Source organism: Podarcis vaucheri, assembly GCF_965113315.1.
Source record: "Podarcis vaucheri genome assembly, chromosome: 13".
Taxonomy (NCBI): Eukaryota; Metazoa; Chordata; class Lepidosauria; order Squamata; family Lacertidae; genus Podarcis; species Podarcis vaucheri.
In genome coordinates this window covers 17,310,386-17,335,519 of record NC_138751.1, presented here as the reverse complement: position 1 = coordinate 17,335,519, position 25,134 = coordinate 17,310,386, and the positions used below count along the sequence as shown (strand labels likewise).

The following is a 25,134-nucleotide window of genomic DNA, read 5'->3' as shown; positions in this document are numbered from 1 at the left end:
CTCCTGTGATTTTTTAAATTTCTCTTCCTATTATTATTACTGTTATTATTCAGCCCTTTGAATGTAAATGCACTTTTCCTGGCAACTCTGTTGCACATCTGGATCCCTCTTCCAGTTCTGCTGGGGCGGCAGGTTGCTTTTGAGGGCGGTTTGGGGGGTGTGCACCTGCCCCAGTGAGACTGGCAGCAGGAAGTGCCCATCTGTGGGCTCCCGGCCTCGCAGGGCGTGCTCAGGAAATGATGCGATCAGGACGCCTCGACCACATCCTTTTCTGCCACTGTTGTCAAAGTGGAAACAACCTTTGCTTTGTCGGGGAAGTTCCTCTAAGGCAGAACTGCACACTTGGGGGTCCGGAAACCAAGGAATCCGCCGTTTATCAGGTGAGGTTTTCTAATTTTTTTTGTCTTCCCATTGCTGTCCACTTCCCCACTCCTCTACCGGACTCAGCCATTAGTAGGTGGGAGACAGTTTCCTCTTAACGTCCCAATGTGGAAAACACCCAGAGGAAGAGGCCCATGCAGGGGTGGGGAATCCGGGCCCCTCCATGCCTTGCTGCACCTCGGCTCCCATCGCCCCTACCCATTGGGCATGCTGGCTGGGGCTGATGGGAAGACCACAAACTCCCCAGTCCTGCTGTGGGAGAGTGGCAGAGCATCTACTCTCCTCAGTCAGATGGGCAGGGTACAAAATAAAAGTTATCACATCTTTATGGCTGCAAAGTTAAGCAGGGGGTGAGAATCCTAGAATTGTAGAGGTGGAAGGGCCACACGGGACATCTAGTCCCAACCGCCCCTGTAATCTTTTGCCCAACTTGGGCCTCAAACCTACTACTCTGAGGTGAAGAGTCTCGTTGCTCTACCAACTGAGCCATCCTGGGGGGGTCTCAGAAAACTGGAAGGGGACTGAGCGGGACTTCACAAGCGGGTTGAGCTTTGGGACTTGTAGCTGCAGAATAACAACTACAGTGGTACCTCGGTTACAGACACTTCAGGTTACAGACTCCGCTAACCCAGAAATAGTACCTCGGGTTAAGAACTTTGCTTCAGGATGAAAAAAGAAATCACGCGGCAGCGGGAGGCCCCATTAGCTAAAGTGGTATCTCAGCTTAAGAACCGTTTCAGGTTAAGAACGGACCTCTGGAACGAATTAAGTTCTTAACCTGAAGTACCACTGTATTTCTCTTTTCTTTTTTAAAAAAGGGCTCCACCCACATCCCTCGATTACATCAAAAATAAAGCCCAGTACGACCGCCCTGATACAAATCGGTGATTTGACTCCTCCCTCTTTCTTCACAGTTTGGCTTCTACCTGACGCGCCCATTCTGATTCTGGATGTGGCTTTGATGTGGCTCCATCGCAGTGGTCCACCCCCTGCTACGTTGTCCACGCCGGCCCCCTCGACGGGAGCCCAGATGCCTCCTTCCTCTGTGGCCTCCCCGCTCAGCGAGTGTGGCAGCTGCCTGCTGATCATGACAGGCATCGCCTTCGTTGCCGGCCTTTTCATCGTGATCTCGGCCATCCTCTGTGACCGGGTCTTCCGTGGGTCCCTGCCCTCAGAAAGAAGGGGGCTGCCGTCTGTCTGGAGGCAAGGCGGGACACTGTGGATCGAGCCTTCCAGGAGTCGCAGGGAGCCAGATCTCCTATCTAGGCCGTCAGAAACGGTGCCCCTTTGGATCCAGCGCTCAAACGACTGGTTTCTGGAGCAAGGCAGCTGCGTTTCCCCCGAAGATACCCAGATGGAGACGCAGAGCCCAAGCAGCTCAGCCCCTTTCTGGGATGACGGCGAACCCACCTGGCGGATACAGCCACACGTCACCCTGCAGGACCTAGAGAGCTTTTTCCAGCACAGCGGTCGGGGTACCTAGAGTGTTCCGTGGCTGGTTTCACTTAAGGCGCCCAAAACCTTCCCTGCCCACTCCACTCCTTCCTGAATCCAAGAAAGCTCAAAGATCACTGTGGGGTGTGAGATGGAAAATTTCACTCTTGGGGTGTTAGGGCTTGGGTGGGAGTGTGTGGGAAATGGGCAAGAAAACATCTGGGGGTTTTTTAATACGCTGCTGGTTGGTGTAAACATAGGCTATGATTAAAGCACACCGGGAAGGAGAATTCTGGGACCAAGGAGTTAACGTCTCAGTGTGCTAGAGGAGGAGGCAAAAATGGAAAGTTGATTTTTAAAAAAATAAGTAATGAGAAAACCCACAGACGTTTTGCTTCATCAAATACCCATTTTTTAAGCTTTCCAACCTGACTCATTTCATACATCTCCCATGCAAAATATGCCATTTCGGCTTAAAGGGTTGGGGCCCTCTGGTTTCCTACAAGTGACCAGCCCTTAAGGACTTCCTCCCCGCACATTAAATTGCCCAAACAGGAAGATCGTACGGTCACAGTGTTAAAAGGGGCTTCAGAGCTCAACTAGACCAACCCGCTGCTGATGCAGGATGAAAGCAGGCTTTCAAAAACCGCAAGTGTGCGTCTGACATGCGCAAGAGTGAATGTGGCAACGAAGCAAAATGGCGGATGTTTTGTAATGGTTCTTGTGCTCTTGGCAGTTTATGCTGATTAAAAAAAAATATGGTTGGCCTGCGGCTTGTTTTATATTGTATTACAGTAGGCAGCATTTTAAGTTTGTATAGAAAATAATAAATAATTTAAAATAACTCAGTGATGGGCTGCTGGGTTTTTATCCCGTCATTCTCAGAGGGTTTTGTTACTGCTTTTTGAAGTGACGCAAAAAAGCCTTTTCTGTCATCGCCACCCAACACCCTGCCGTTGTGAGATGTTCTCAAGAAGCCCCATTGATGGCAGGTGACGGCTCGGCTCTCTTTCCGCAATGGGAAGCGGCAACACTTTGGAATACCCCTTGCCAGAAACTGCAGGAAGGGAGAGCGCTCCAGCCCGGCTTCTGGTTGACCACTGTGAGAACAGGATGCTGGACTAGATGGGCTGTTGGCCTGATCCAGCAGTCTCTCCTTATTGATATAGGGTGCGAAATGTCTGGGTTCAGCAAACAGCGGAATTTAATTAGAGCTTGTGTGTTAGAACCAGGAAAAAGACAGACTTGTGTGTTTAAGGCAGATCCGTGTGTGTGTATTTGACCTCTGCACTCGCTGCTTCTAATCATTTAATTAGCATGTGTGGAACCTAATTATTGCTGCACAAACTTCCTAAACTGTGCATTAGGTAAAGGTAAAGGGGCCCCTGACCATTAGGTCCAGTCGTGGCTGACTCTGGGGTTGCGGCGCTCATCTCGTTTTTTTGTCCTAGGGAGCCGGCATACAGCTTCCGGGTCATGTGGCCAGCATGACTAAGCCGCTTCTGGCGAACCAAAGCAGCGCATGGAGACGCTGTTTACCTTCCCGCCGGAGCGGTACCTATTTATCTACTTGCACTTTGATGTGCTTTCGAACTGCTAGGTTGGCAGGAGCAGGGACCGAGCAACGGGAGCTCACCCCGTCGCGGGGATTTGAACCGCCGACCTTATCGGCAAGCCCTAGGCTCTGTGGTTTAACCCACAGCGCCACCTGTGTCCTGTGCATTAGGTTCTCCTTAATCCTAGGAAATCAGTATGTGTTGAAAGGTTCTAGACTAGAGTCAGCCTAATTTCCTGGGGACTGTAACTGGGAGGGGAATGGGGGTCTCTTAACAACACTTAGCAGCCTTATCAAACTACAGCTCCCAGGATTCTCTGGGAGAAGCCATGACAGTTTAAAGTGGTACCACAGAAATTTCAATGTCTCATGCGAATGTGGCCTCTATATGTTCCGGAAGCAGCCGCACCGAGCACTGGCCCTCAAGATATTTGGCTGGGCTAGAGGGCCTGATCTTACCCTAGATTACCTGCATCTTTTCTCAACTATCTACTTCTTGCTTATATTAAGAAGCAGGCTTTTCAGATATAAACGCGCCATCACATCCTTCGAAACACACTAGATGCAGATTATCTCGCAAAACCTTTGCAGTTCCCATGCCCAGCCTTTCCTGTGGTTGGTCCTGTGGTGTCTTGGTGTCTTCTATGTTTATCTCAGCTCCTGCTGTACTCAAGCCATTCTCAGGTTGTCAAAGACCTCACCTCCTCATGTTTCTTTTGTTTTTCTTGCCCCACAACATTTAAGGACAGGCTAACATGCCAAAATTGAGCAGGAGAAAATCTTCCCTTCACACTTTCCCCATACCTGGATAAATTTCTGCTAAATCTCACCATTTTTTAGACGGTTGCTGATGTCACAGGAAAACAGGGACAATCCCACCAATAATCCCTGCCCACACTGCTTACTCTTTCAAAGAAGTTTTTCAGAGTTTTAAAATAAGTTTTAACTGGTTTAGACGGTTTGTTTTTAAAACTGATTTTAGAATAAGGAATTGCATTCTGTTATTGAATAAGTTTTGCATTTTAAAACTCATTTGAATCACAGCACCAGTCACAAGTACAGGTAAAACGGGGTTTGGACCTGCTGCCCTCGATGCTAATACTATTTATTTAGGAACATGCACCATTTTGTTCTAGAAAAAGATACTACTACTACCTCGAATAATAATGTATGTGTCATATCAATTTTCTGGGCAACCAGTGGCTTTGGCGGGTGGGGGAAAATAGCTATTGAACAATGTAAGTTGCCAACATTTGGGGGGCCAGTGGGCATATTTGGAATTTTGAGAAAGTCTCCTTGGGCGCCAGACACACAATGGCTGCTGGGTTAGCATATCGCCAAATGAAATGCTCCTGCAACAGTCAGCCCATCAATGCAAGGGAAGGCACCTACACTAGCTACTGCCAGATTCACTCAGAGAGAAAAATTCTATGAAGGTTAGTCTAGTGCCATCATACACAACACACAACTGTTTATTGTTGTTTAGTCATGTCCGACTCTTCATGACCCCATGGACCAGAGCATACAAAGATCTTAGCCACAACCACAGTGATGAGGGCAGAGAGAGAGCAGGTGACAAAGACAAAGCCCAAGGCATTTTGCTGCCTGAAGCAGAGCCCAAGTACATGCAGCAACTATCTCGGACAGGGCCGGGGAGCCCATGCTTCTCCTTGAGTTGTTGGGCTGGGAGGCAGCTAGCTGTGGGACCACCCCTGAGAATGCCCTCTCCATTGTTGTTGTTTAGTCGTTTAGTCATGCCCAACTCTTCGTGACCCTATGGACCAGAGCACCCCAGGCATTTCTGTCTTCTACTGCCTCCCAGTTTGGTCAAACTCATGCTGGTAGCTTTGAGAACACTGTCCAACATAGGCACCGACTCCATGGGGCCTGAGGGGGCCCGAGCCCCCTCAAAAATTCGTTTGGGGGGGCTCCGCCCCCCAATAATCTTGGGCGCCCCTCCAGCAGAGCGCCACCGCTGCCCCTCCCCCAGCCCAAAATGCACAGGGTCGGGCTGCATGCCTCCTGCCCTCCCTCCCGAGCAAAAGCTCCACCCAATTTCCTTCGGAGCTGATTAATAGGCGCAGCACGCTCTCCCCTATTCGCTCACGAGGAGGCGGCGCCACTTTATCTGCATATTCATGAGCTTATTTATTATTCATGAGCTTTCGCGGGCTCCCCCAATATTTTTTATAAGTCGACGCCCCTGCTGTCCAACCATCTCGTCATCTGTCGTCCCCTTCTCCTTGTACCCTCCATCTTTCCCAACATCAGGGTCTTTTTCTCTTCTCATGAGGTGGCCAAATATTGGAGCCTCAGCTTCAGGATCTGTCCTTCCAGTGAGCACTCAGGGCTGATTTCCTTAAGAATGGAGAGGTTTGAAATTCTTGCAGTCCATGGGACTCTCAAGAGTCTCCTCCAGCACCATGCCCTCTCCATAGCGGCTGCCGAATAACGGTGGCACCATTCTCTGGACTGGATGTTAAGTTGCTGGGAGGAGGGCCTGGATAAAGCCCTCCCACCACCTGCAGTCCAGCGCCGATAAGGAGTCAGGCAAGGGGAGATAAGCAGCCGAGGACGTCAACAAATGTTTGTCGCCTTGCAGATGTGCAGACGCTCAGAGAGGGACCTTGCTAGCCTAGTCTGGACGCAACTGCTCCACAAGACCATTGGCAGGTATGGCGAAGAAGCCACCCCACTCGCCCCCAATGCACCCGCTTGGTCTCTGCCAGTGCTGCCCTTCCCTGATGGTTTTTGCTTTTCAAAAGGGTGGGGGCGGAAGCCGGGTTGGGAATGGCGTTTTTCAGTGGGTAAGGCTTTGCTCCGTTCCGAGTCCCACCTTTTCGTCTCTTCTTTTTCTTTCCTGTGGTAGAGGAAGGCAGGAGTTTGGATTTTTAATTTGAATTTTTAGCTGTGTTTATGTGCGTGCATGCCCACAATTTGAACTCAGCTTCAAGCAGCAAAAAGTCTCAGGCCAGCACTGCGTTCCCCGCAGGACAGCCTGTGGAGCCCTGGCGAGGGTCTTCTGCAATGTAATAGCTGGGTGGCAGGTAGAAATTCAACAGGTGTAGTATGCTGCCTTCATGCCAGAGGAGGGGAGCTTGTACCCACTGCAATCAAGAGCACAGAAGCTCTGCCAGAAAGGATGCTTCAGCCACAGATAAATCTAATGGGGCGAATAAAGTTATCCAGTCTTCCTCTCCCCGCTGCTCCCCAGCTGCCCTCATGCATTATGAAAGCTGAAATAGGCTCCTGTTTTCACCTGTGGGGGCCGGTCATTGCCTCTTAGCCTAACCTACCTAACAAGGATGTTGTGGGGATTAAATGACGAGGCGGGAAACCATGCACACCACATTGAGCTTGTAGAAAAGGTGGAATATAGAACAATAATACTGATAATAATATTAGGTCATAAAGAGATACATTCTGTTGTTTATGAAAAAAATTCATAACAAACCGAATTAATAGTAGAACAGAACTTTATCCTTTATGGCAGGATATAACTAATATATTAATATATAATATGAACAATAGGCAAAGGAGATAGACAGGTCACCGACAGTCAATGTTAGTTTTAATTTGCAGCTATACATATACCAGCTATATATATACATTTACACATGCAAAATCCTCATAAATCTATGCCATCTTTTGTTTGCTTTCTGGACCACGCAAATGACAGATGCCTGGCCTTGCCTGGTGGCGGCGCCAGCCGTGAGTTGAAAATGGAGAGCTGACAGCTGTCTAGAAACGATAAGATTGCCACATGATGAGGAAGGCCTGTTGAAACATGGCAAGTCCAGCGTCTCAGCCGGATTCTGCACGCCTGGCAACATTCTAGGATTCACCACCTGCACCCTTTTAGTATGTTGAGCTGCGGGTTGCGAATGCTAATTATATGTATTTAAAATATTTCACCCCTCTGGGCACCTGGTGCAGCTGCTTCCCTGCATTCCCACAGACCAGGTTACAGCAGGGAATCAAGCCCTCGGACCACCGTGATACCACCTAAATAGGGCCATGTCCCCAAGCGCTGTAGAAATCCTCGGTCCAGATCCTCGGTCAGTTGCTGCGTGGGGCAAGTGATCTCTCTGGAAGCCAGTGGAGACAGGCATCGCCATCCTTGTTGATGCATGAAAGGGAAAGCTCATCTCCACCCAAACTCTGTCACACAGGCAGAGGCCATAACGGAACCCTTGCAACTGGAAAAACACGATGATGAACTGTAGAGATTCAAACGCATCAGATTTGCGTTTTCCAAACCAATGAACCAAACTAGCACTTCTCTGATTTAAAAGCCTATGAGTTGAGGTAGCTGCTGGCTGCCCTCTTTTCTCAATGCATGCTCTTGGATATTTCTTTTCCCCCATTTATTTATTTATTTATTATTCATGTTGCAATCCATATATGAAATCTTTACATAATGATACAAATACTTTATATTCGTAAATTCACACTTTCACATTTCATTACGTACCAACATTTATCCATTTCTTATTTCTTGCCCTGTGTCTTCCCTCCACCCCTGCGTGACTTCCTTGTTATTATTTTGTAACTTTATTATTGAGATTGTAATTTTGTATCTTAATAATTAAACATTCAATCTTATATATCTGATTAGCTTAACTTAACTTTGTAAAATCAGTCTATACATATCAATAAATTCTTGTTGGAGCATCTTTTGGTCATGTATTCTTCTACACATTTACATTCCTGATTGAGATTTTGATTAGATTGCATTCTAATTGTTGCCGTCATTTTTGCTAATTCAACCCAATTAGCTCTTGGATATTTCTTTTACGTTTTGTCCTTAGGTTGCTGTTCCTTGTTGCTCCACTGCCTTCTGGAGTTCTGACACTATGGAAACAAGATCTCTTCTCAGGCAAATAATGGGCTACAGCATGCCTTTTGCGTGGCGAGTTCCCGCCCCCCACCAGGATAAATAAACACACGAGACACCATAATTAAGGTTAATTGGGCGAATTAGGCCACAACTTTATTGAATTCAGGAATGAGAGGCATTGGCTTAGGCATTGGTCCTAACAACTATCCGGGTCCAGCCCATTTGCTGGAGACACGGTGAAGGGTTAACACTGATCGGGGGAGTCTCCCGCCGAGGCACGTCGACTAGGAGCTCCCCCGGGTCACCGCTCTGGGGCGTGCCTTTGGCCCTCACCTCCATAGGCTTCGGACAGGGCCACGCCCCCCGGAGTCCTTTAACGGACCACCCTTCGTTCACTGGGGGGAGGTGATGGCGTTCCTCCCCCCCTACACATCCTCTTAACCCCTTCTTACCAATGCCTACCGCCAATGCCGAGGAGTTGTGACGAGTTGCTACGAGGTAGGTGAAAAACCGAAAGGCTGGAAATTGCCAATTGGGAAAAATTCCTACCATGCCCCTTGCGGCGACAGGCCGAAGCCCATAGCAAAGTCAGACCTACCTAAAGCCCAACTAAAGGGAGGGAGGGTGGGGAAACGTGGGGCTAGCCGGAGAAGAGAGGGCGAACCCCCTCCGCTCCGACCCTAAATAGGGCAAGCCACGCCCCCTCCAGCCAGCCGATTGGCTGGCCGGGAGGCGTGGCCGGACGGGATTCCCCTGCTCTCGCGGGGGCTGAGACCAGCCCCCGCTCACGTGGGGAAGGGCGTGATGCCCGCAACCCCACCTCCTGGGGCAGGCCCGGAAGTGGCTTTGGCTTCCTTATCCTTTTGGCCGTGGCCACAAATGGTGAGGAGAATGCAACCACACAACCTCCAGACAAATCTTCACCTCATCCCACTGTTGCAGCTAACGAATTGTCTCAAAATGCAATCGCTTCAGTTCATACATCCAGAGAAAATGTAACGAACAAACCCTCTGGAGAAGTGCATTCTCCTGCCTTGAAGCCTCTTTCCAAAGAATTGACTGCAGCTGCAAAATGGCCTCCGAATGCGACCATCAGCACCACTGAGAGGTCACCCGGCAAAAAACCAAGCACAAAACCAGGACAGCCTAAGGGAGAAGGAGAAATGAGGGCATCGCCTAAGTCAGATGAGAGAAATTCAACCCAAACCCATGGTAACAGGGGCTGTGGGGCTGGCTGCCGACCATCAACTACGACACCAGCTGCAACAGCTGGATCTGGTGGTCTGACAGCAAGCCTTGGAATCCTCATGGCAGTGGTCCTCTCTCTCCTGCTCTGCTTCTGACCCTCGTCTGACCCCCTTTGTTGACGTGGGGCTTCCAAACCATGAAGTCCACTCCCTCAGGGATGTGGTAGGATTGTAGTAATGCTGAAAATACGCCCTGGGACATCTCCTCCGCTTCCAAACACCTAAGCCCCAAATATAGTGTGTGTTTGTGTGAAATAAAGTCTGTTTTTTGAAAGAATTGCTCTGAGATCAGCCCTTTAAGCTCTCGGACTGTGTTACAGTGGTGAGACTGTATTACTCCTCTATTACCTTCCTCTCACCTCAAGAGTTTCGTATGTACACCAGCGCATCCTTGAAGACCTAGATTAACCCGTCTAATTTTGCAGTTTAACCACCCAGCCGTTCCTGTGTTGGTCTTGCCTTATCGACTCCTTTTGTTGTTCAACCGTTGCAGTTCATGGGCCCTTATCAGGCTGCCCCAGACAGGCATCCCTTCTGTGACTTTCGTTTCTTCGTGCCCTGCGGCCTGAAACAAAACACTGCCATGCCAGAACTGAGCAGGTGAAAAGCTTCCCTTTGCGCTTATCTCGGTGCCCGGAGAAGCCTTTTGCTCTGCCACCCCTGCTGAGGCCCCAAATGAGCCGGACATCTCATTTGGAATCAACCATGGGGAGGGGCATTTTTTTCGAGACTGCAACAGGGGAGAAAAGGCTTAAATTTGCCTTCCCAACACACCACGCTGACAGGGTCCGCCATGAGGCCCAAGTGGCGTAGCAGTTCATCGTAAGATTGTAGCGTTGGAAGGGACCCCGTGGACCATGTAGTTTGACCCGCTGCGATGCATGCATCTCAACCAATTTGAAACCATACTGGGCCCTGCTTAGCTTTGCAAATGTGCTAGCAGTTTTCTTGCTATGCCACTAGGAGTGGGGTGTTTGTTCAGGGGCTGGGCACACAAGGCCCTGGGTCCAATTCCTTGAATCTCCATGTTTTGGGCCACAATTCAGGGGTAGCTGAGCAGGGAGTCCTATGGGGGAGCATAGTGGTTTGTCTAGGGTTTCCACCAGGGGTGCTTCCAAGCCTGGAGATGCTGGGAATTGAACCGGCAAAGCAGAGTGTTTGCTCTGCCACTGAGATATGGCCTTTCCAAGGTTCAGCTCCCTCTTCCAGCTCAAATACATAATGGTGGCGCAGTGTTGAAGACCCTGGAGAGCCCATACTGCACAGAGGGTACAAGACTAGGCGAGGTGGGCCAGGAGCTCAGTGTGTGCTTATTTTAAAATAGCCTTGAATTCTACTTCTGAAAGTGAAGCATCTATTTATATTGTCTTTATACTGTCTTCCCAAGAGTCGCTTGGGAAGAAACCAAGTCTTTAGTGTCATCAGCTCAGTCCTGGGAATACTCTGCCAACAGAGATTCAGCAGGCACCTTCTGTTTCAGCTTTTGAAAGCTTGCCAAAAACCTTTCTATTCAGTCAGGCTTATGCAGGCAATGAAGAATGCATCTTTTCAAAATAGTTGGCTGATTTCTGATATGTGTGTGATTATTTATATGATTGTTGAAAATGACTGATTTTTTAAAAATGAATAGTGGAATATATAGATAGTAAATACAAATATATAAATATTTTATTTTCAATCAAATGAATAAATATTATTTGGGGAGTGTAGAGGATATTGGGGAAGGGTTTTCCTGATCATTTGAGTTTGCTGTGTAATCATGGGATTGCATTTACTGTTCAAAGGATTTTGACATGTTGTACTTCCTGGTTTCCTCAGCTGTACTATAAAATAAATAAAATAGTATTGTAGATGATTTTTTTTTAAAAAAAATAATCTTTCTTACCTGCACCGATGATAGTCATTGTTTGGATGGGAGGCTTTTATCCATTTCCACAGTCACACAATCAATCAATCAATCAATCAATAGCTGAACTGGGATTCACACAGTCACAAAAACAAATTAACTGAAAAAGCCTCAAATAAAAAAATGTAAAATAAATAGCAAAAACAAAAGCACCAAATATAAGCTTCAAATATCACCTTAGAACACTGCAGTCGGAAATGGAAGGCTTGAATTACAATTGGGGGGACGCAAAGTAGCAGCGCAACAGGAAACACACAGGGGGACACAAAACGGAGCACATTTGGCTTCCAAAAAAAAGTTCGGAAACCAGAACACCTACTTCCGGTTTTGCAGTGTTTGGGATCCAAGTTCTTCTTTAACTAAGCTGTTCGAAAACCAAGGTACCACTGTATTAGACAAACCAGAACCAGGCTGCAGACATGGGGCAGGCCAGAAAGGGACCCAGTCTAATTACAAACTTAATTCCACTTATCTGGGAGTAAACTCCCTAGAGTGCAATGCACTTTCCTTCTTAGAAGACAAGGTTAGTCTGGACATGCACAACACACAAGATTTGCATACATCCGCCACAACACTGGTGGGTACAGAGACTGTGGAGGTAACAAAAACGTTTTGCTGCTTGAAATGGGCTTGTAGCACTTGGGCCAACCATTTAAAATGGGGATGGGGATGCTGTGCTCCTCCCAATGCTGTTGGACTCTCAACTGCCATCAGCTAGTCTGATGCTCTAACCACTGCACCACACTGACCCTCTCCATTGTGGTTGCCCAGAGATGGTGGAAGTGGAACCACCGAGATATTCTCAAGTCTGGATGTTCTAGAGGAAGACTTAGAGAAGTCACACACCCACATACATACCCCACCCAGTCCCACAGCAGTAAGGGGAAGATGTGCAAAAGAAGATAAGCGCTTGCCAGCTTCAGGGAGCCTGTGGTTGCCATACTGATATCTAGATGACTAAAAGGGGACGTTACTGCCCTAGTCTGAGCAGGATGAAAACCACCATCCACTTGCACGGCCAGTCTGCTTGCCTGGCAGCCCATCCATCTTACTTTCCTCAGCCGTTCTGTGGTTGTGCCTTCCTCCGCTGTGGGTGCAGGAAGCGGAGCTGAGCTTGCTTACTGGTGAGGCTAGTGCACTCTGCATGAGCTCTGAGGCACCCTTTCTTCACGTTGGCCGCCCTAGCATTTTGTGTGGGAGGGTGGATAACTTTGGTGGTCCTTGGTTCCAAGAGCCTCTCGGTCTCCCCACATGTCCCAGCGTGGGCAGGCCCCTCTCGCACCCGCGATGCATTGCCAAGCTGACTACACCACTTCCTCTCGCTGTGTGCATTTAACGGTTGCTTCTTCTTTTTCAGTATTTCTCCACCGCCACCTCCTCCTCGGTTTCATTCACTCCTTCCTGCCTGGCCAAACAGAATATTGGTGAGGCGAAGGCAAAGCTGAGGCCTGCCCCACAAGAACCTTCCCTCAACAGGTGGGACCAGCGTTGCGTGAAGCCTTCTTCCTAAGCAAAAGGTAGAGGGGAGCGGGATGGTGGCGCATTGGTCATTTGGGATAGAGCAAAATTGCAAAGTATCGTGTGGAAATGGTTGCGGGGAAGGGGGGTGGCGGCTGCGGAAATGAGAGGTGTATTGTTAAAGTGCGTTTGTTGTATCTTCCACCTGGCATCCCTCGAAGGAGTTCTGTTGGGCATCTATTTTATCTTCACAGAAACCTGTGAAGTAGGTTAGCGACTAGCCGAGGCGGGATTTGAACCTGGCTCTAAATCAAATACTTTGTCTGCCCCGAGCTGGGATTAAGAGCTGAAAGAGCTGGAAGAACAGTGGAAAAGAGGCTGCTATATGCAGAGAATCCGGCATCTCGACCAAGTGGCAAAATAGAGAAATCTGCTTCAGGCAGGACCATGATAGAGAGATGGGGAAAGGCAGGAATTTGAATTTTTGAAGTGCCGGCCCTAACAGAAGGGAGGCAGTACTTCTGGGGCTCAGCTTCAGGTGGCATAATGACTTGAGTCGGCACAGGAGTCTCCACAGGACTAAATCAGGTTTCTGGTCCTGATTTCTCTCTTATAATCTAGGCAGCTATATAGTTTTATAGTCTACAGCCACATTTTCCTTCCTGGATGCTGGATGCATTTCTTAAACTCTTTGCTGCTCATGAATAACACATGCCGAAACGTGGAAAGTCAGTGAGCACGCTTTTTCTATAGTGATAAGTCACAGATTCCATGCTGCGTGGATGAGTGAAAGTGCTGCGCAGCCCTCAAGTTTCCCCTACACCCGCCTTCGATTACGATATCTCGCAGTAGATTCAGAAGCGCCGCAGTGGAGGAGACACAACGTGCACACTCATGGCATCTCCTGTCTGAGCTTCCTACGCAGGAACTGACAGAAGATGGTCCATTGTGGTGAGATGGGGGGAATCCCCCTCCCAAAAACTGCAGGAAAAGCACTCAGAGGACAAGTTTCTTTCAGGGCAGCCTCTCATAGCACTTCTCTGCTCCCTCAAGGGATGGGATAAGGTAGAAATTTGTTTGCATTCTAATGAGAAACTTCCTAATCCACGCTTCTCAAGCCAATGCACAATTAAGTATCCTTTGGAATTTGCACCTCTCCAGATTTTGCAGTGTAGATCTCCAAACCGAGAAGGTGTGCAAAAATGCATATGCTTGTGCTTCTCCAATTTTCCACCTCCCACATGAATTGTTGAGGGTCTTGGCAGACCACTTGATGATTTCCCCCCCTGCCTGCTGTAGCAATTGCAATGCACCATGCAAGACGCTGCATGATTTTGAAATGCATTTTTGTTGCTGCTTTTATTTGTCATACTGTATGTGCTTGTACTGCACTTTAAATTCCATAGAATTTGATAGACTTCAGAGTGCAAGTGTCCTTTGCGGAGATGGCACAGACCACCTGAATGAAGCTTATGGGCCACTGGTAATCCGCAAACACAATTTGGGAACCCTGTGTTATGCACAAAAATGCATACGTTAGCAAAGATAATGTAGAAAAATCCATTGCATTATAGGAAGTCGCTTACAAAAAAAAATGTGCCCAATAGTCAAAACTGCATACCTTTAAAAAATATGGGGTTTTTTTGGAGAGAATTTTGCATTCAAAAAACTGTGGAATTTTCATGAGGATTTTTTAAAAAACAGATTGCAATTTGCTGTGGAAATGCAAAGATGTTAATTTAAGACTGGGAAACTGAGGAACTGAGAGAAACTGAAATGGGCAGATATAGTCATCCTTTATCCTCAGGGTGGAGGATAAGCTGCTCCAAGGATTATTATACCAGGATCTTCCCCTGAATTGGAGCCTGCCCTGTAGAGAGACAACAAGGGAAACACATGAAATGGGTGTCCAAATGGCACTGCAATATTTGTTTAGAGGGTTGGGCCTAGCAGGGATGAGGCAATGCTTCAGGCAGAGAACTGCCGTGGGCTGGAACAACCCTGAACGTTCAGCTTTCTTTCTTTCTTTCTTTCTTTCTTTCTTTCTTTCTTTCTTTCTTTCTTTCTTTCTTTCTTTCTTATATTTTATTGCTTCTATTTCTTTTCATTATGGCAGCATGAGAGAAACACTAGAAAGAGAAGCAGCAGGCTGTGGCAGGAAGAGGGAGCGGCCCTTTCCATCCACCCGCCTTACACAACTGCCACCCGGCCCCTCCTCTCCCCAGGTTCTCTCAGCGGTCAGCCATTTTGTGGGGCGCACACAGCGAGGCCCCTTCCATTCGCCTCCTTTGACCCATTTTTGTTTTACGTTCCTTCCATGAGACACATTGTGGTTTCCTGCTGAAAGGCAGGATAGAAATATAATAAACGTACACAGCAGAACAGTGTTGCAGCACACAGGCAGCATTTCCACACAATTATCTCATTAAGATAATGTCTCAATGTCATACCTAAAGGGCTGCCTCCTTTTGTAGGAGCCTGGCAGCTTCTTAAGATGAAGGAAACGTTCAAGGGTGGAGGGTGGCAAAATATCAGGAGCCTCTGAGTTTACAGTAATTCTCTAATGGCCATAATTACTCTGGTGCCAAGTTGGTTGGCAGGGATATTTGGACTTGGCACGTGAGGGAAATTCTTCAGCTGCAAGTGGCAGCAGGGAGGGCCTTGGGCAGTGCCACTTTAAGGTTTCACAGCAGGCCTTGGCCAAGATGTCCCTCAATGGGCTTCAGCTTCCACTGCGTCACCCAACTCCCTCAGCAATACCACTTGCCCTTGAAGGATTCCCCCAAATACTATGTCATGTGCTCTATCTTAACTTTCCAGACTCCACCCTTGGACGTTTCTTTCTGGAAAGCCTAGCCCGGGTCTTCCCTGTTGATATGGAAGAGCAGCCAGGTTCCCATGAGAGGAAAGGGTCCTTTGTCTGAAGAAATCTCCTCATGGCCACCACCAGTTGCCAGCTTCCTATTCAACAGGCACACACATACACACATATTCCTAATCCCAGCTCTGGGGCATGGTGGAGGTGTCAGAGGTTGATATTGCATACCCCACAAGCGTCCCAGGAAAGAATGGGTCATCCTTTTTTTTTATCATGAGAGAAAAGTGGCCATTTTGGTTGCTGTGATCTTGCATGGTTTGGCGGCGCAATCCTCCCACCCCCGGAAAAGCACTTTCTTCAGGGTGTGATCTCACATGGTATCCCCAAGCACTTGTTTTTGGGTGCCTTGCCCATTCTTTTTTTGGAGGGGGGGGGGAACCATGGCCATGATGTTCTCATGATAAAAAATGGGAAAATGCAGCCCAGGAAGATGGCGTCCTGGATTTTGGCTTCAAGGTCTTGGAGGGTATGGTATAGCTGGGCAGGTGTTGCGGCCCATCCCTGACCAGGGGACTAACCGCCAGCCCTGGCTGCCACTGCCTTTGGCTAACCTTCAGTGAGTGAGTGAGGAAAGTGTGACAAGTGAGCTGAAGGAGTTGCAGTCTCTGCTAGCCTTCTAGGCGGGCATGATGAGGACTGGGCCATTTGCTTGCTCTCTTCCTCAGCATCAAGCCAGCATGGGATTTCAGCAGGTTTGGGGTTGACTCCTACCGCCCTTCTTACAATGGTATCCTGCCTTTCTCTTATTATGGAACTCAAGGCAGTGTAGACATGTCAGTTCTCAGCTGGTCTCCCATCCAGGCACTGATCAGCACTGAGCCTTCTTTGCATCCATAAGGGAGTAGACTCATGTGCCTTTGGACCACACCAAGAGCGGACTTTGCTCTTTCAAATTTCAGTGACATCCTTTGCAGGGCCAAAATTTGACAGCCCCACCTCTCGCCTTCCATTCTGATCTATTTGCTATATCACAGCTACACCGCTCCCTATCCTCAGCGCCCAGTGCGGCCAAATCTGCCTCTGACCACACTCACTGGACTGGAAAGGAATGATGGGTATATCTGCCCATTTTCAGTTACTCTCCATTTCTCATATCTTCAACTCTTCACATTTCCACATCAACTGACAATTTTTAGAAAAGAGTCTAGGTGAAAATTTCAGTGCTAATTTCTCCTAATATATGTATTTTTATTTTTGCATGCAATTGTGCCTAGTCTACACATTTTTGCAAAGCAATTTCCCCCAATAGAATGCATCTTTGTACAATATTTTCACCCACATGTGCATTTTTTGTGTGCACACTTTGCTGCATTTCTGTACGTGTGACTCGGCTGGAGAACCGTGCTGCAAAATTGGCAAACTGCAAAGGACGGCTACATTTTGGTTCATGTATTGTTTCAGAAAGTGAAAGGCTCGCCTTTAAATGAGGACAGAATTGAATGGTTCCTCCTGCCCCCTAGCTGCCCGTTAGTACCGGATGGCGAGGTGGCGTTGTGAGCGGTTAGCTCTGCCGCTCGTACTACAGGCCGCTTCCGTCAGCAAAATGTGTTATTCTTCCTGAGTGGAAAATCCTGGGTGTGGCCTTGCTGGGTGGGGAGATTTTGTCCCTCCGAACCATTGTGTTGGGCAGCCTCACCGGCTAGGCCACGGCTTGGATGTCCACCAGTCTGGATGGCTGTAAAAGAAAATCAGACCTTTTCATGGAGGCAAGGCTATCAATGACTAGCTATGGTGGTGACTCTGTTCTGCCTCCGCTGCTGGAGGCAGTAATACTGCTGGATACCAGTTCCTGGAAACCACAGGAGGGTTGCACTCTGGCTGCGTGTGAGAACAGATGCTGGATTAGATGCGCCACTGGCCTGATACAGCAGGCTCTTGCCACAAAAGAGCTCAGGCATGATATAACTCTGAAAAATGCATAAGCACAGATGAGATTCCAAAGATGGCAACTCCATTCTAGACTCTTCTCTGGTTTTTTTTTTCTTTTCCCAAATATATGCATGGCATTTATACAGAGCCTCTCTCCGGGTCCCGAACAACTCCTGGTCTGATAGGGCTCATCTTACATTGCAACTCCTGGGATCTTTAGTACTCAATGCACGGGCTCTGCCGCTGAGCTCTGAGCCATCACTCATGCAATCTGCATAACAACAACAACAACAACAACAACAACAACAATATTTGTACCCTGCCCATCTGGCTGGGTCTCCCCAGCCACTCTGGGCGGCTTCTAACAAAGATTGGAAGCTTCTGAAATGTAAAAAAAAAATGCTCGTGTCTATAATGCATTCAAATTAAAACCACAAGGGAAATCTGGAGCATGGAAACCTGTTCGTATGTGGTCTTCCTCACTTGTCTTTCTCAGCTATCGGCTCGTTCCACACCTTCCTCTTCCGATCCCTGCTTCCTTCCCCCAAAAAACCTCATCAGCCTTGCTCCCCGCCCTTTCCTGTCTCTTTCAGTTCCTCCTCACTCAATTTGATTTGTGGGGTAAGACTTGAGAAGGCTGCAGAAATAAACTGGTCCTGTCTCCTACTTTACAGAGGACAGCAGCCCTTTGTTTGAATGGCTCCTCTGTAGGAAGGTGTGTCCTGTCCTAGTGGCACAGTGTGCTAATTCTAGATCCTGAACCCTAATAAAAGAGATCCCTTCAATCAGGGGTGGGGAACCACCAGTCCACGGGCCAAACCTGACCTGCCAGAGGTCCCAATTTGGCCCATGAGAGCTGTTTCCCCCCAAACCATGCCCAGGTGTGACTTCACAGGAACTACTGGGAGCTTAAAGGAAATTCCCGCTTGTTCTTTTGCCTGAAGCAAGATGCGCTCCTGTGCCTTGTTGTGGAAGCATTTTGTGGGCTATACGAAGGAGTTCCCCTCCATGTTGTTGATGCCTGAAAAATCTGAGCTTCTATCTCCGCCTCTATCAGCTGATTTTTTTTTGGGGGGGGGGAGAGAGAAAGACACACTTTTCCAGCCCTTTGTTCAGTACTTCCCAAAGGGTCAAGCACTCCACACTGGGCAATAGATATAGGACAAAATATCGACCTAAACCTCTGGGAGAAACACTGGAAAAGAGATTTGAAATTTACCACACATTATTCTCTGAAATAGAACTATTTGAGAATGATTCATAGATGGTATTTAGTTCCGAGTAGGTTGGCTAAGATGTATAAAGCTGAATCAGATACGTGTTGGAAATGTAAAGAAATGGGAGGAACTTTTTTTCATATGTGGTGAACATGCAGAAAGGTAAAAGAATATTGGGAAATGATTTATAATGAGTTGAAAAAAAATGTTTAAATTTACCTTCCCCAAAAAACCAGAGTCCTTTTTGTTGGGAATAACCCAGACAGAATTTCCCAGGTGCCAGAAGTTTATTTATGTATGCAACAACAGCGGCCCGTGTTCTGTTAGCCCAAGAATGGAAAGTGAGTGAGGTCCCATGTAAAGAAGATTGGCAACTTAAGATGTTAGAACTTGCAAGCTTAACACACAGAATAAGAGAGCAAGAAGAATATATATTTAAAGAAGAGTGGAACATATTTATTGAATATATGGAAAATAATTGTAAGCTGAAAACACTGGCAGCATTCAACAGAGTAAACAATATTTGATTGGTGTAAAAGTGGAAAATTGATTTGAATGGTTATAGTAAAATATGCAGGAATGTATGATATGTAACATGAACCATGGAAGGAGAAGAATGGAAGTCACTGGATATTTTAAAGTTTGTAAAAAAAAAAAATGTAAGAAACTGAAAACTCAATAAAAATTATTTATTAAAAAAAAATAAGCAAAGGATCAAGCACCCAACAGTTAAACTGGCTGTCGGGTGCTTGGGAACCTCACACAAGAGATTTTGACAGGTGGGAGGAACAACCTGCCTGTCAGTCACATGAAACCCCAGTGGTGTTACATGATTGACAAATGGGCTATTCTGCCCACCTGTCGACACTGGGCTGTGTTTCTCCACCTAACTGCTTAACTGGCCATATGTCATGAAACACACAATTAACATTTCTCTTCTCAGCCCCTCCCCATCATTCTAATTTTTCAGCTATGCCTATAAATTATATGTGCCATCATTTGTTAACTTTTTTTGAGTGGTGCATTTCCTGCTTTTCCGGTGATGCATCGGTTGCTGCCCTCCTGCAGATGTATGTGGATTTCAGACATGAGAAATGTGTATGTCTGGTAGGAAGCGCCACTCCTTGTGGTAACCCTTCCTAGAACAGTTGTAGGCAGTTCTGCCCTCAACCAAGCCCCAGACACAAAATAGTGAGTGCTCCTGTCCACCATATTCCTTAGGAATTCCTCTTGATTGGAGCCCCATTTTTTTAAAGTTCTCACGCACCTGACTTGAAAATACTGCTGGTTCATTTGTTGTCTGGTTTAAAAGAGAATTCACAGATGCCAAGATCCATGTTTGGCACAAGTACTCTTTGGTAAGAGAACCCAAGCAGAGATTTAAAATTTAAAAAAACACACAGCAAAGTAAAGCGTGGAAATATAGGCTGGTGGATCTTTAAAATATCCCTTTCTAAGATGCTTCCTAAGTCCTCCTCTTCCCTTAGCATAGAAAGAGACTACAAGTTTGGCAAGTTAAAAATGGTTTGCATACAAAATCTTCAAAGATCAGGTTCATGTGCTTTCTCATATAGCAGTCAGAAAAAGACAGGCAGTAAAACTAAAGTTCTAAAGTGGTGAATGGTCATTTGCCTAGAAACAAAAGGATGGCTTGCAGAAAGCCATGAAACTAAGCTGGAGCCATCAGCTTAGCCTCCTTACTTTAAGGAGTGCAAATGGTGTAATGGGAAGAATGAAAGCTTGATACCCCTTTCTCCCAAGATAAGAGAGAGTGACCTAAGCCTGTCAGGACAGCTTACTCTATGGTCTTAACCCCTCCATGCATTAATTAGAGTTAAGCATGTTGGTTATATGGGACTGAGTATCCCACAAATGGCGGGACGCGGGTGGCGCTGTGGGCTAAAGCCTCAACGCCTAGGGCTTGCCGATCGAAAGGTCGGCAGTTCGAATCCCCGCGGCGGGGTGCGCTCCCGCTGTTCGGTCCCAGCGCCTGCCCACCTAGCAGTTCGAAAGCACCCCCGGGTGCAAGTAGATAAATAGGTACCGCTTACCAGCGGGAAGGTAAACGGCGTTCCGTGTGCGGCTCTGGCTCGCCAGAGCAGCGATGTCACGCTGGCCACGTGACCCGGAAGTGTCCCCGGACAGCGCTGGCCCCCGGCCAATAAATGTGAGATGGGCGCACAAACCCCACAGTCTGTCAAGACTGGCCCGTTCGGGCAGGGGTACCTTTACCTTTACCTTATCCCACAAATGCATCCTTTTATTCATCATATGCTTCTGTCCTTCTAGATTTGCATACAACTCTCTTTCTTTCTAGCTATCTATATTTTTCTCTCTTATCCAGAGCCGTCTTTCCCATTGGACTTAGTGGTTCGTCGCACCAGGGCGCTGGCCTCTCAGAGGCGCCCTAACGAGTGGGGGAGCTGCGCGGCTTTGCCGGCAGCCTCCCCTTTCCCTGCACGCCCGCCAGCTGCGCCCCGCCAACTATATGGCTGGCGGGTGTGCAGCTCCCCCCCCCAACCCTCTGCATCTGCTAAAGATGGCCCTGCTCCTGGTCGCTGTCCTCCTCCTACCTCCTGGCGAAAGGCAGTGCACAGCCTTCCTGGGCTGCCTTCCCGGGCGGCCCGGTGCTGGAGAGCATGTCCGCCAGCACGTTTTCCTGCTTGATCGCTGCCACCACGCCAGGGATCGGGGCGGTGGAGGAGGCAGAGGGCATTTTCCACCGCCCCCTCCCTTGTTTTGGAGTTGCCGGGGGCAGCGGCAGAGGAATCTTTGCACACAGTGCTGGATATGCTTAAGATGGCCCTGCTCTTATCCAATGTATATCACGTTCATTTCAAAGCCGCTGGGGAAGGTTGATAGCACAGTGGTTAGAGCATCTGCTTTGAGTGCAGAATGTCCCGGATTTAATCCCCAGGGCTGGGGGAAAGATCCCTGTCTGAAATCCCGGGGAGCCATTACCAGTGAGTGGGGACAGCACTGAGTTAGATAGACCAAGTGGTTTGACTCTGTATAAGACAGCTTCCTTTTATGTTACTAGCGAACAACTTTTACATTAAAGCAATACAAATCAATTCACCAAATAAAACTAGTTTGCAAGACTAGAGAAAGGTGCGGTCAGCTCCAGACCTTGTTAAACGCTGGAAATGAATTTTGCTGTGGGGAGTCCTGAGCACAAAGTCCCCAACCCATCAGAAGGATTCACGGGTCCCTAATTTTAAAAACCCAGGTGTTTAGATATTCTCTTGCTCCCCTCTCTTTTCAGTGCAATCTTCCAGGGGCAAAAATGTTTTTTAAAAACTTTTCACATTTTGTTCCCAGGTTGCTGTTCCGTGTTGCTCCACTACATATCACTAGCCAAGCAGGCCCTGCCCTCTGGAGTTCTGCCGCCATGGAAACGCGATCCCTTCTCAGGCAAATAATTGGCTACGGCACGCCCTTTGGCGTCCTTATTCTTTTGACCGTGGCTGCACATGTTGATGGGCAAGTTTCTGCTACTTCAGACACACGGCCTGTGGGGACCACCATCTTTCCCCCCACGTCAACTTTCACAACTGAAAGGGTGGGCACAGAGCTTGCAACCTCTGCCTCTCCAGCCAAGCCTTCAGCTCTCCCCTTGTCTCAGTCCACTGCTGCAGCTAAAAAACTGTCTCTAAAAGCAACCACTACAGAGTTTATTCTCCAAGATAGCAGCACAGATGAAGATGAAACTATCACCAACAATACATCAGGCCCCCATCCCTCTACCGGCCCTGCGATCAGCCTTACCACAAAAACAGCTGTTGTGGGACAAAAATTTGCAGTCAGCCCTACCACAGAAGCAGCTGTTGTGGGACAAAAAACTGGTACAACCAGTGGCGTGGCAAACCCTCTCAATACAACAGCAGCCCCTCTCAAGACTACCGTTGGGAGTACATCTGGCATCAAACCAAGGTCAAATTCAAAACAGACTACCAAGGGTGAAGCACAGCCAAGTCCGAAGCCAGAACAAGATGCGGTAGATGACACCAAAACAATGGACAACCGCACCCATTGGCCTGCTCAGTGGCCCTCAACCACGACAGCTGTCCCCCTAACAACAAGCGCTGTCCTTGGCCCAAGAGCAAGCCCTGAGAAGAAGAGCCAGACTGGAATAATTGTGGCCGCTGTCCTCTGTGCCCTTCTGTTCCTGATCCTCTTGATTGCCATCCTCCTTTGCAGGCGAAGGCGCCGCTCTGGCTCAACCAGCTTCAACGAGGGGTGGGCAGGGCAGGTGGCGCTGCCAGACGACTCGGCCTTGGATCGGGATGTCGAGCAAGGGGCAGTGCCTGCAAAGGAAGAGGAGACCAAGCGCAACACACTCATCACGTTCTCCGGCAAGCGTCAGTCGAGGGTGCCTTCGGTAGCCATGGAGGAAATAGGCGAGAAAGGAGAGAGCGGGGAGAACCAGAAACTGCTTTGTGGAGATGCTGGCGGAGGCTCCAGCCCAGAGGCTTCTGGGCAAGCAAATGGTAAACTCCCAGAATCCACCAAGCAGTCCTCTCAGGAGATTGTGTTCCCTCCACCCCCAGCTAACCAGGAGTAGCCTCTTCCTCAACGACCAACGGAGGACACACTTCTTATGCCCCTTTCTACCCCCATTCCAGTATATTAGGACACTCCATTGACCCTGTTCCTGGTCCGTTCAGAGCTGGTGGAAGGGCGGAGGAGCCCAGGAGAGAAACGCTTGCACCACCAGTGTTTCCAACCACATCCTTTTTCCTGTTTGTATGGTATCTGCAAGGCAGAAACAGTGATCTTAAACCAGGAGTCCTGGTTTCCCAGCCACCTTTGCCACCAAACCTCTTTTCCCTTCTAGAATACAAGGCGTTTGAGCTGTTGCTTTTTCGCAGCTGTGTAGAAAACACCTTGGTGTGGTTGTACAGGTGGAAAATCCAGGGCTACAAAGAGGAGGGAGGTTGCGCTGGAGAAACAACGTCCTTCTATTTGTAGCAGAAAGTCTTGGTTGCCATTTTCAGAAAGAGGGTAAATTGACGACGTCAAATTTGCTGCAATTTTCCACAACGTCGAAAACAGTTGTGGGCAACGAGCCCTATTATCAGAACCAGTTTGCAGGGGACTTTTAACGCAGAAGTGCGAATAGGCTAGCCAGATATCGCAACCCTATTCTTTAAATCTATCCAGGCCAGTGGGCATGTAGGTTCATATGGACACTCTTCTCATTTAATTCAGGTATCATCCCAAATCTTTCCAACCAGACAGCTTACTGCTTTGTATCATATCAAAAGTACATCTTTTCAGGCAGCCAGCAAATGAATCCTTATTAGCTAATTCTCCAAGATCTGTTGCAGTATAGATGTTCATAATTTAAAGTAGACCACAAATGGGAGGAGTATAGCTGGAGTAATGGGCAATATTTATTTCTGGATAACCTTTACAGTTAAGTGGGTTTTCAGGACCCATTATTACAGATTGTTGCCTCTTAATATGCTTTGGTCATTCTTTTGGACCAATTATCAAGGCGTTGAAGTGGGTGGGACGTGGGTTCTCCGTGATTTATTTACCCAGGAGTTGAGGTTTCTAACTCCCTTGGAGTGAGAGGCAACAATTTCCTGAGAGGTAGATACATTAGTGTGCAGCAGCAAAAGCAACAAAGAGGCTTACTGCACTTTAGAGACAAATGGATTAATAGCGGCACAAGCTTTCGTGAACTTGAATCCTCTTTATCTGATGAAGTGGCTTCTAATCCACGAATGCTTATGCCACATACAAAATTTGTTTGCCTAAGATGAAAGAAGCCACACTGTTGTTTTGGCTGAGATAACATGTGGTAATCATCTCGTACTTATTAGTACAAAATAGTTAATGATACTTTTGTGAATAGGCACTTAGGGAAACCAAACCAAAGAATCTACAAAAGTTTTTTACTGGTTTTCTGAAAGCCAGTGTTAGGGCACACAAGATAGATGCTTTAAAATCCTCACAGAATTACAGGTTCCAAAGTTCATTGGAGGAGAAAACATGGCAATTATTCTGGTTTTGGTCCAGTTTAGATTTCTGCTGTAGGTCATAATCTGCGACAGTGTTTGCCCGCACAAGCCCCAATGAAACAAATAGAAAGAGCTGTGCAAGAGGCCACCTGCCATTTTCCCTACTTGTCTCTCCTCCATTCACCCTCTGGATAACCCTGTCTAGTTTTCACTATATGTTCAATTGCTGTTTGCATCAATTTGTTGTGTTTTTTTGCAGAGATTTATTTTTGTGTGTTGCCGTATCAAAATATATCAATAAAGAAGTTTTACTTTGGTTTAATTTTTTGGAGTGTGGTTTGGAACGATGTCGAAAACCACTATTTCAATCAGTTCCGAGT

The 25,134-nt window shown here is 47.7% G+C and overlaps 1 protein-coding gene across 5 annotated transcripts; it reads left to right on the top strand.

Moving 5' to 3' along the window:
- Window positions 1-5,766: 5,766 nt before the first annotated feature.
- SPN (sialophorin) lies at window positions 5,767-25,076 on the top strand. 5 transcript variants are annotated; one of them, XM_082196871.1, is made up of 5 exons: window positions 5,767-6,043; window positions 8,182-8,278; window positions 9,060-9,092; window positions 12,721-12,839; window positions 22,107-25,076. In XM_082196871.1, the coding sequence occupies exons 3-5, from the start codon at window positions 9,090-9,092 to the stop codon at window positions 23,347-23,349; spliced, it is 1,365 nt and encodes a 454-aa protein (XP_082052997.1). In that variant the 5' UTR covers window positions 5,767-6,043; window positions 8,182-8,278; window positions 9,060-9,089; the 3' UTR covers window positions 23,350-25,076. The 5 variants fall into 5 exon arrangements, with proteins under 5 accessions (XP_082052997.1, XP_082052999.1, XP_082052998.1 ...); XM_082196873.1 differs by lacking the exons at window positions 8,182-8,278; window positions 9,060-9,092 and having other exon boundaries at window positions 5,789-6,043; window positions 12,721-12,880; XM_082196872.1 differs by lacking the exons at window positions 5,767-6,043; window positions 8,182-8,278 and having other exon boundaries at window positions 9,062-11,743; window positions 12,721-12,880.
- Window positions 25,077-25,134: the final 58 nt, after the last annotated feature.

Excerpts from the sequence above, each read along its gene's own strand:
- SPN (XM_082196870.1), top strand. The coding sequence starts at position 11,899 with ATGCACAACACACAAGATTTGCATACATCCGCCACAACACTG. Across the intron at positions 11,941-12,720 it reads ATACATCCGCCACAACACTG|TATTTCTCCACCGCCACCTC; the intron begins GTGGGTACAGAG and ends CTTCTTTTTCAG. Across the intron at positions 12,840-22,106 it reads CAAGAACCTTCCCTCAACAG|GTTGCTGTTCCGTGTTGCTC; the intron begins GTGGGACCAGCG and ends TTTTGTTCCCAG.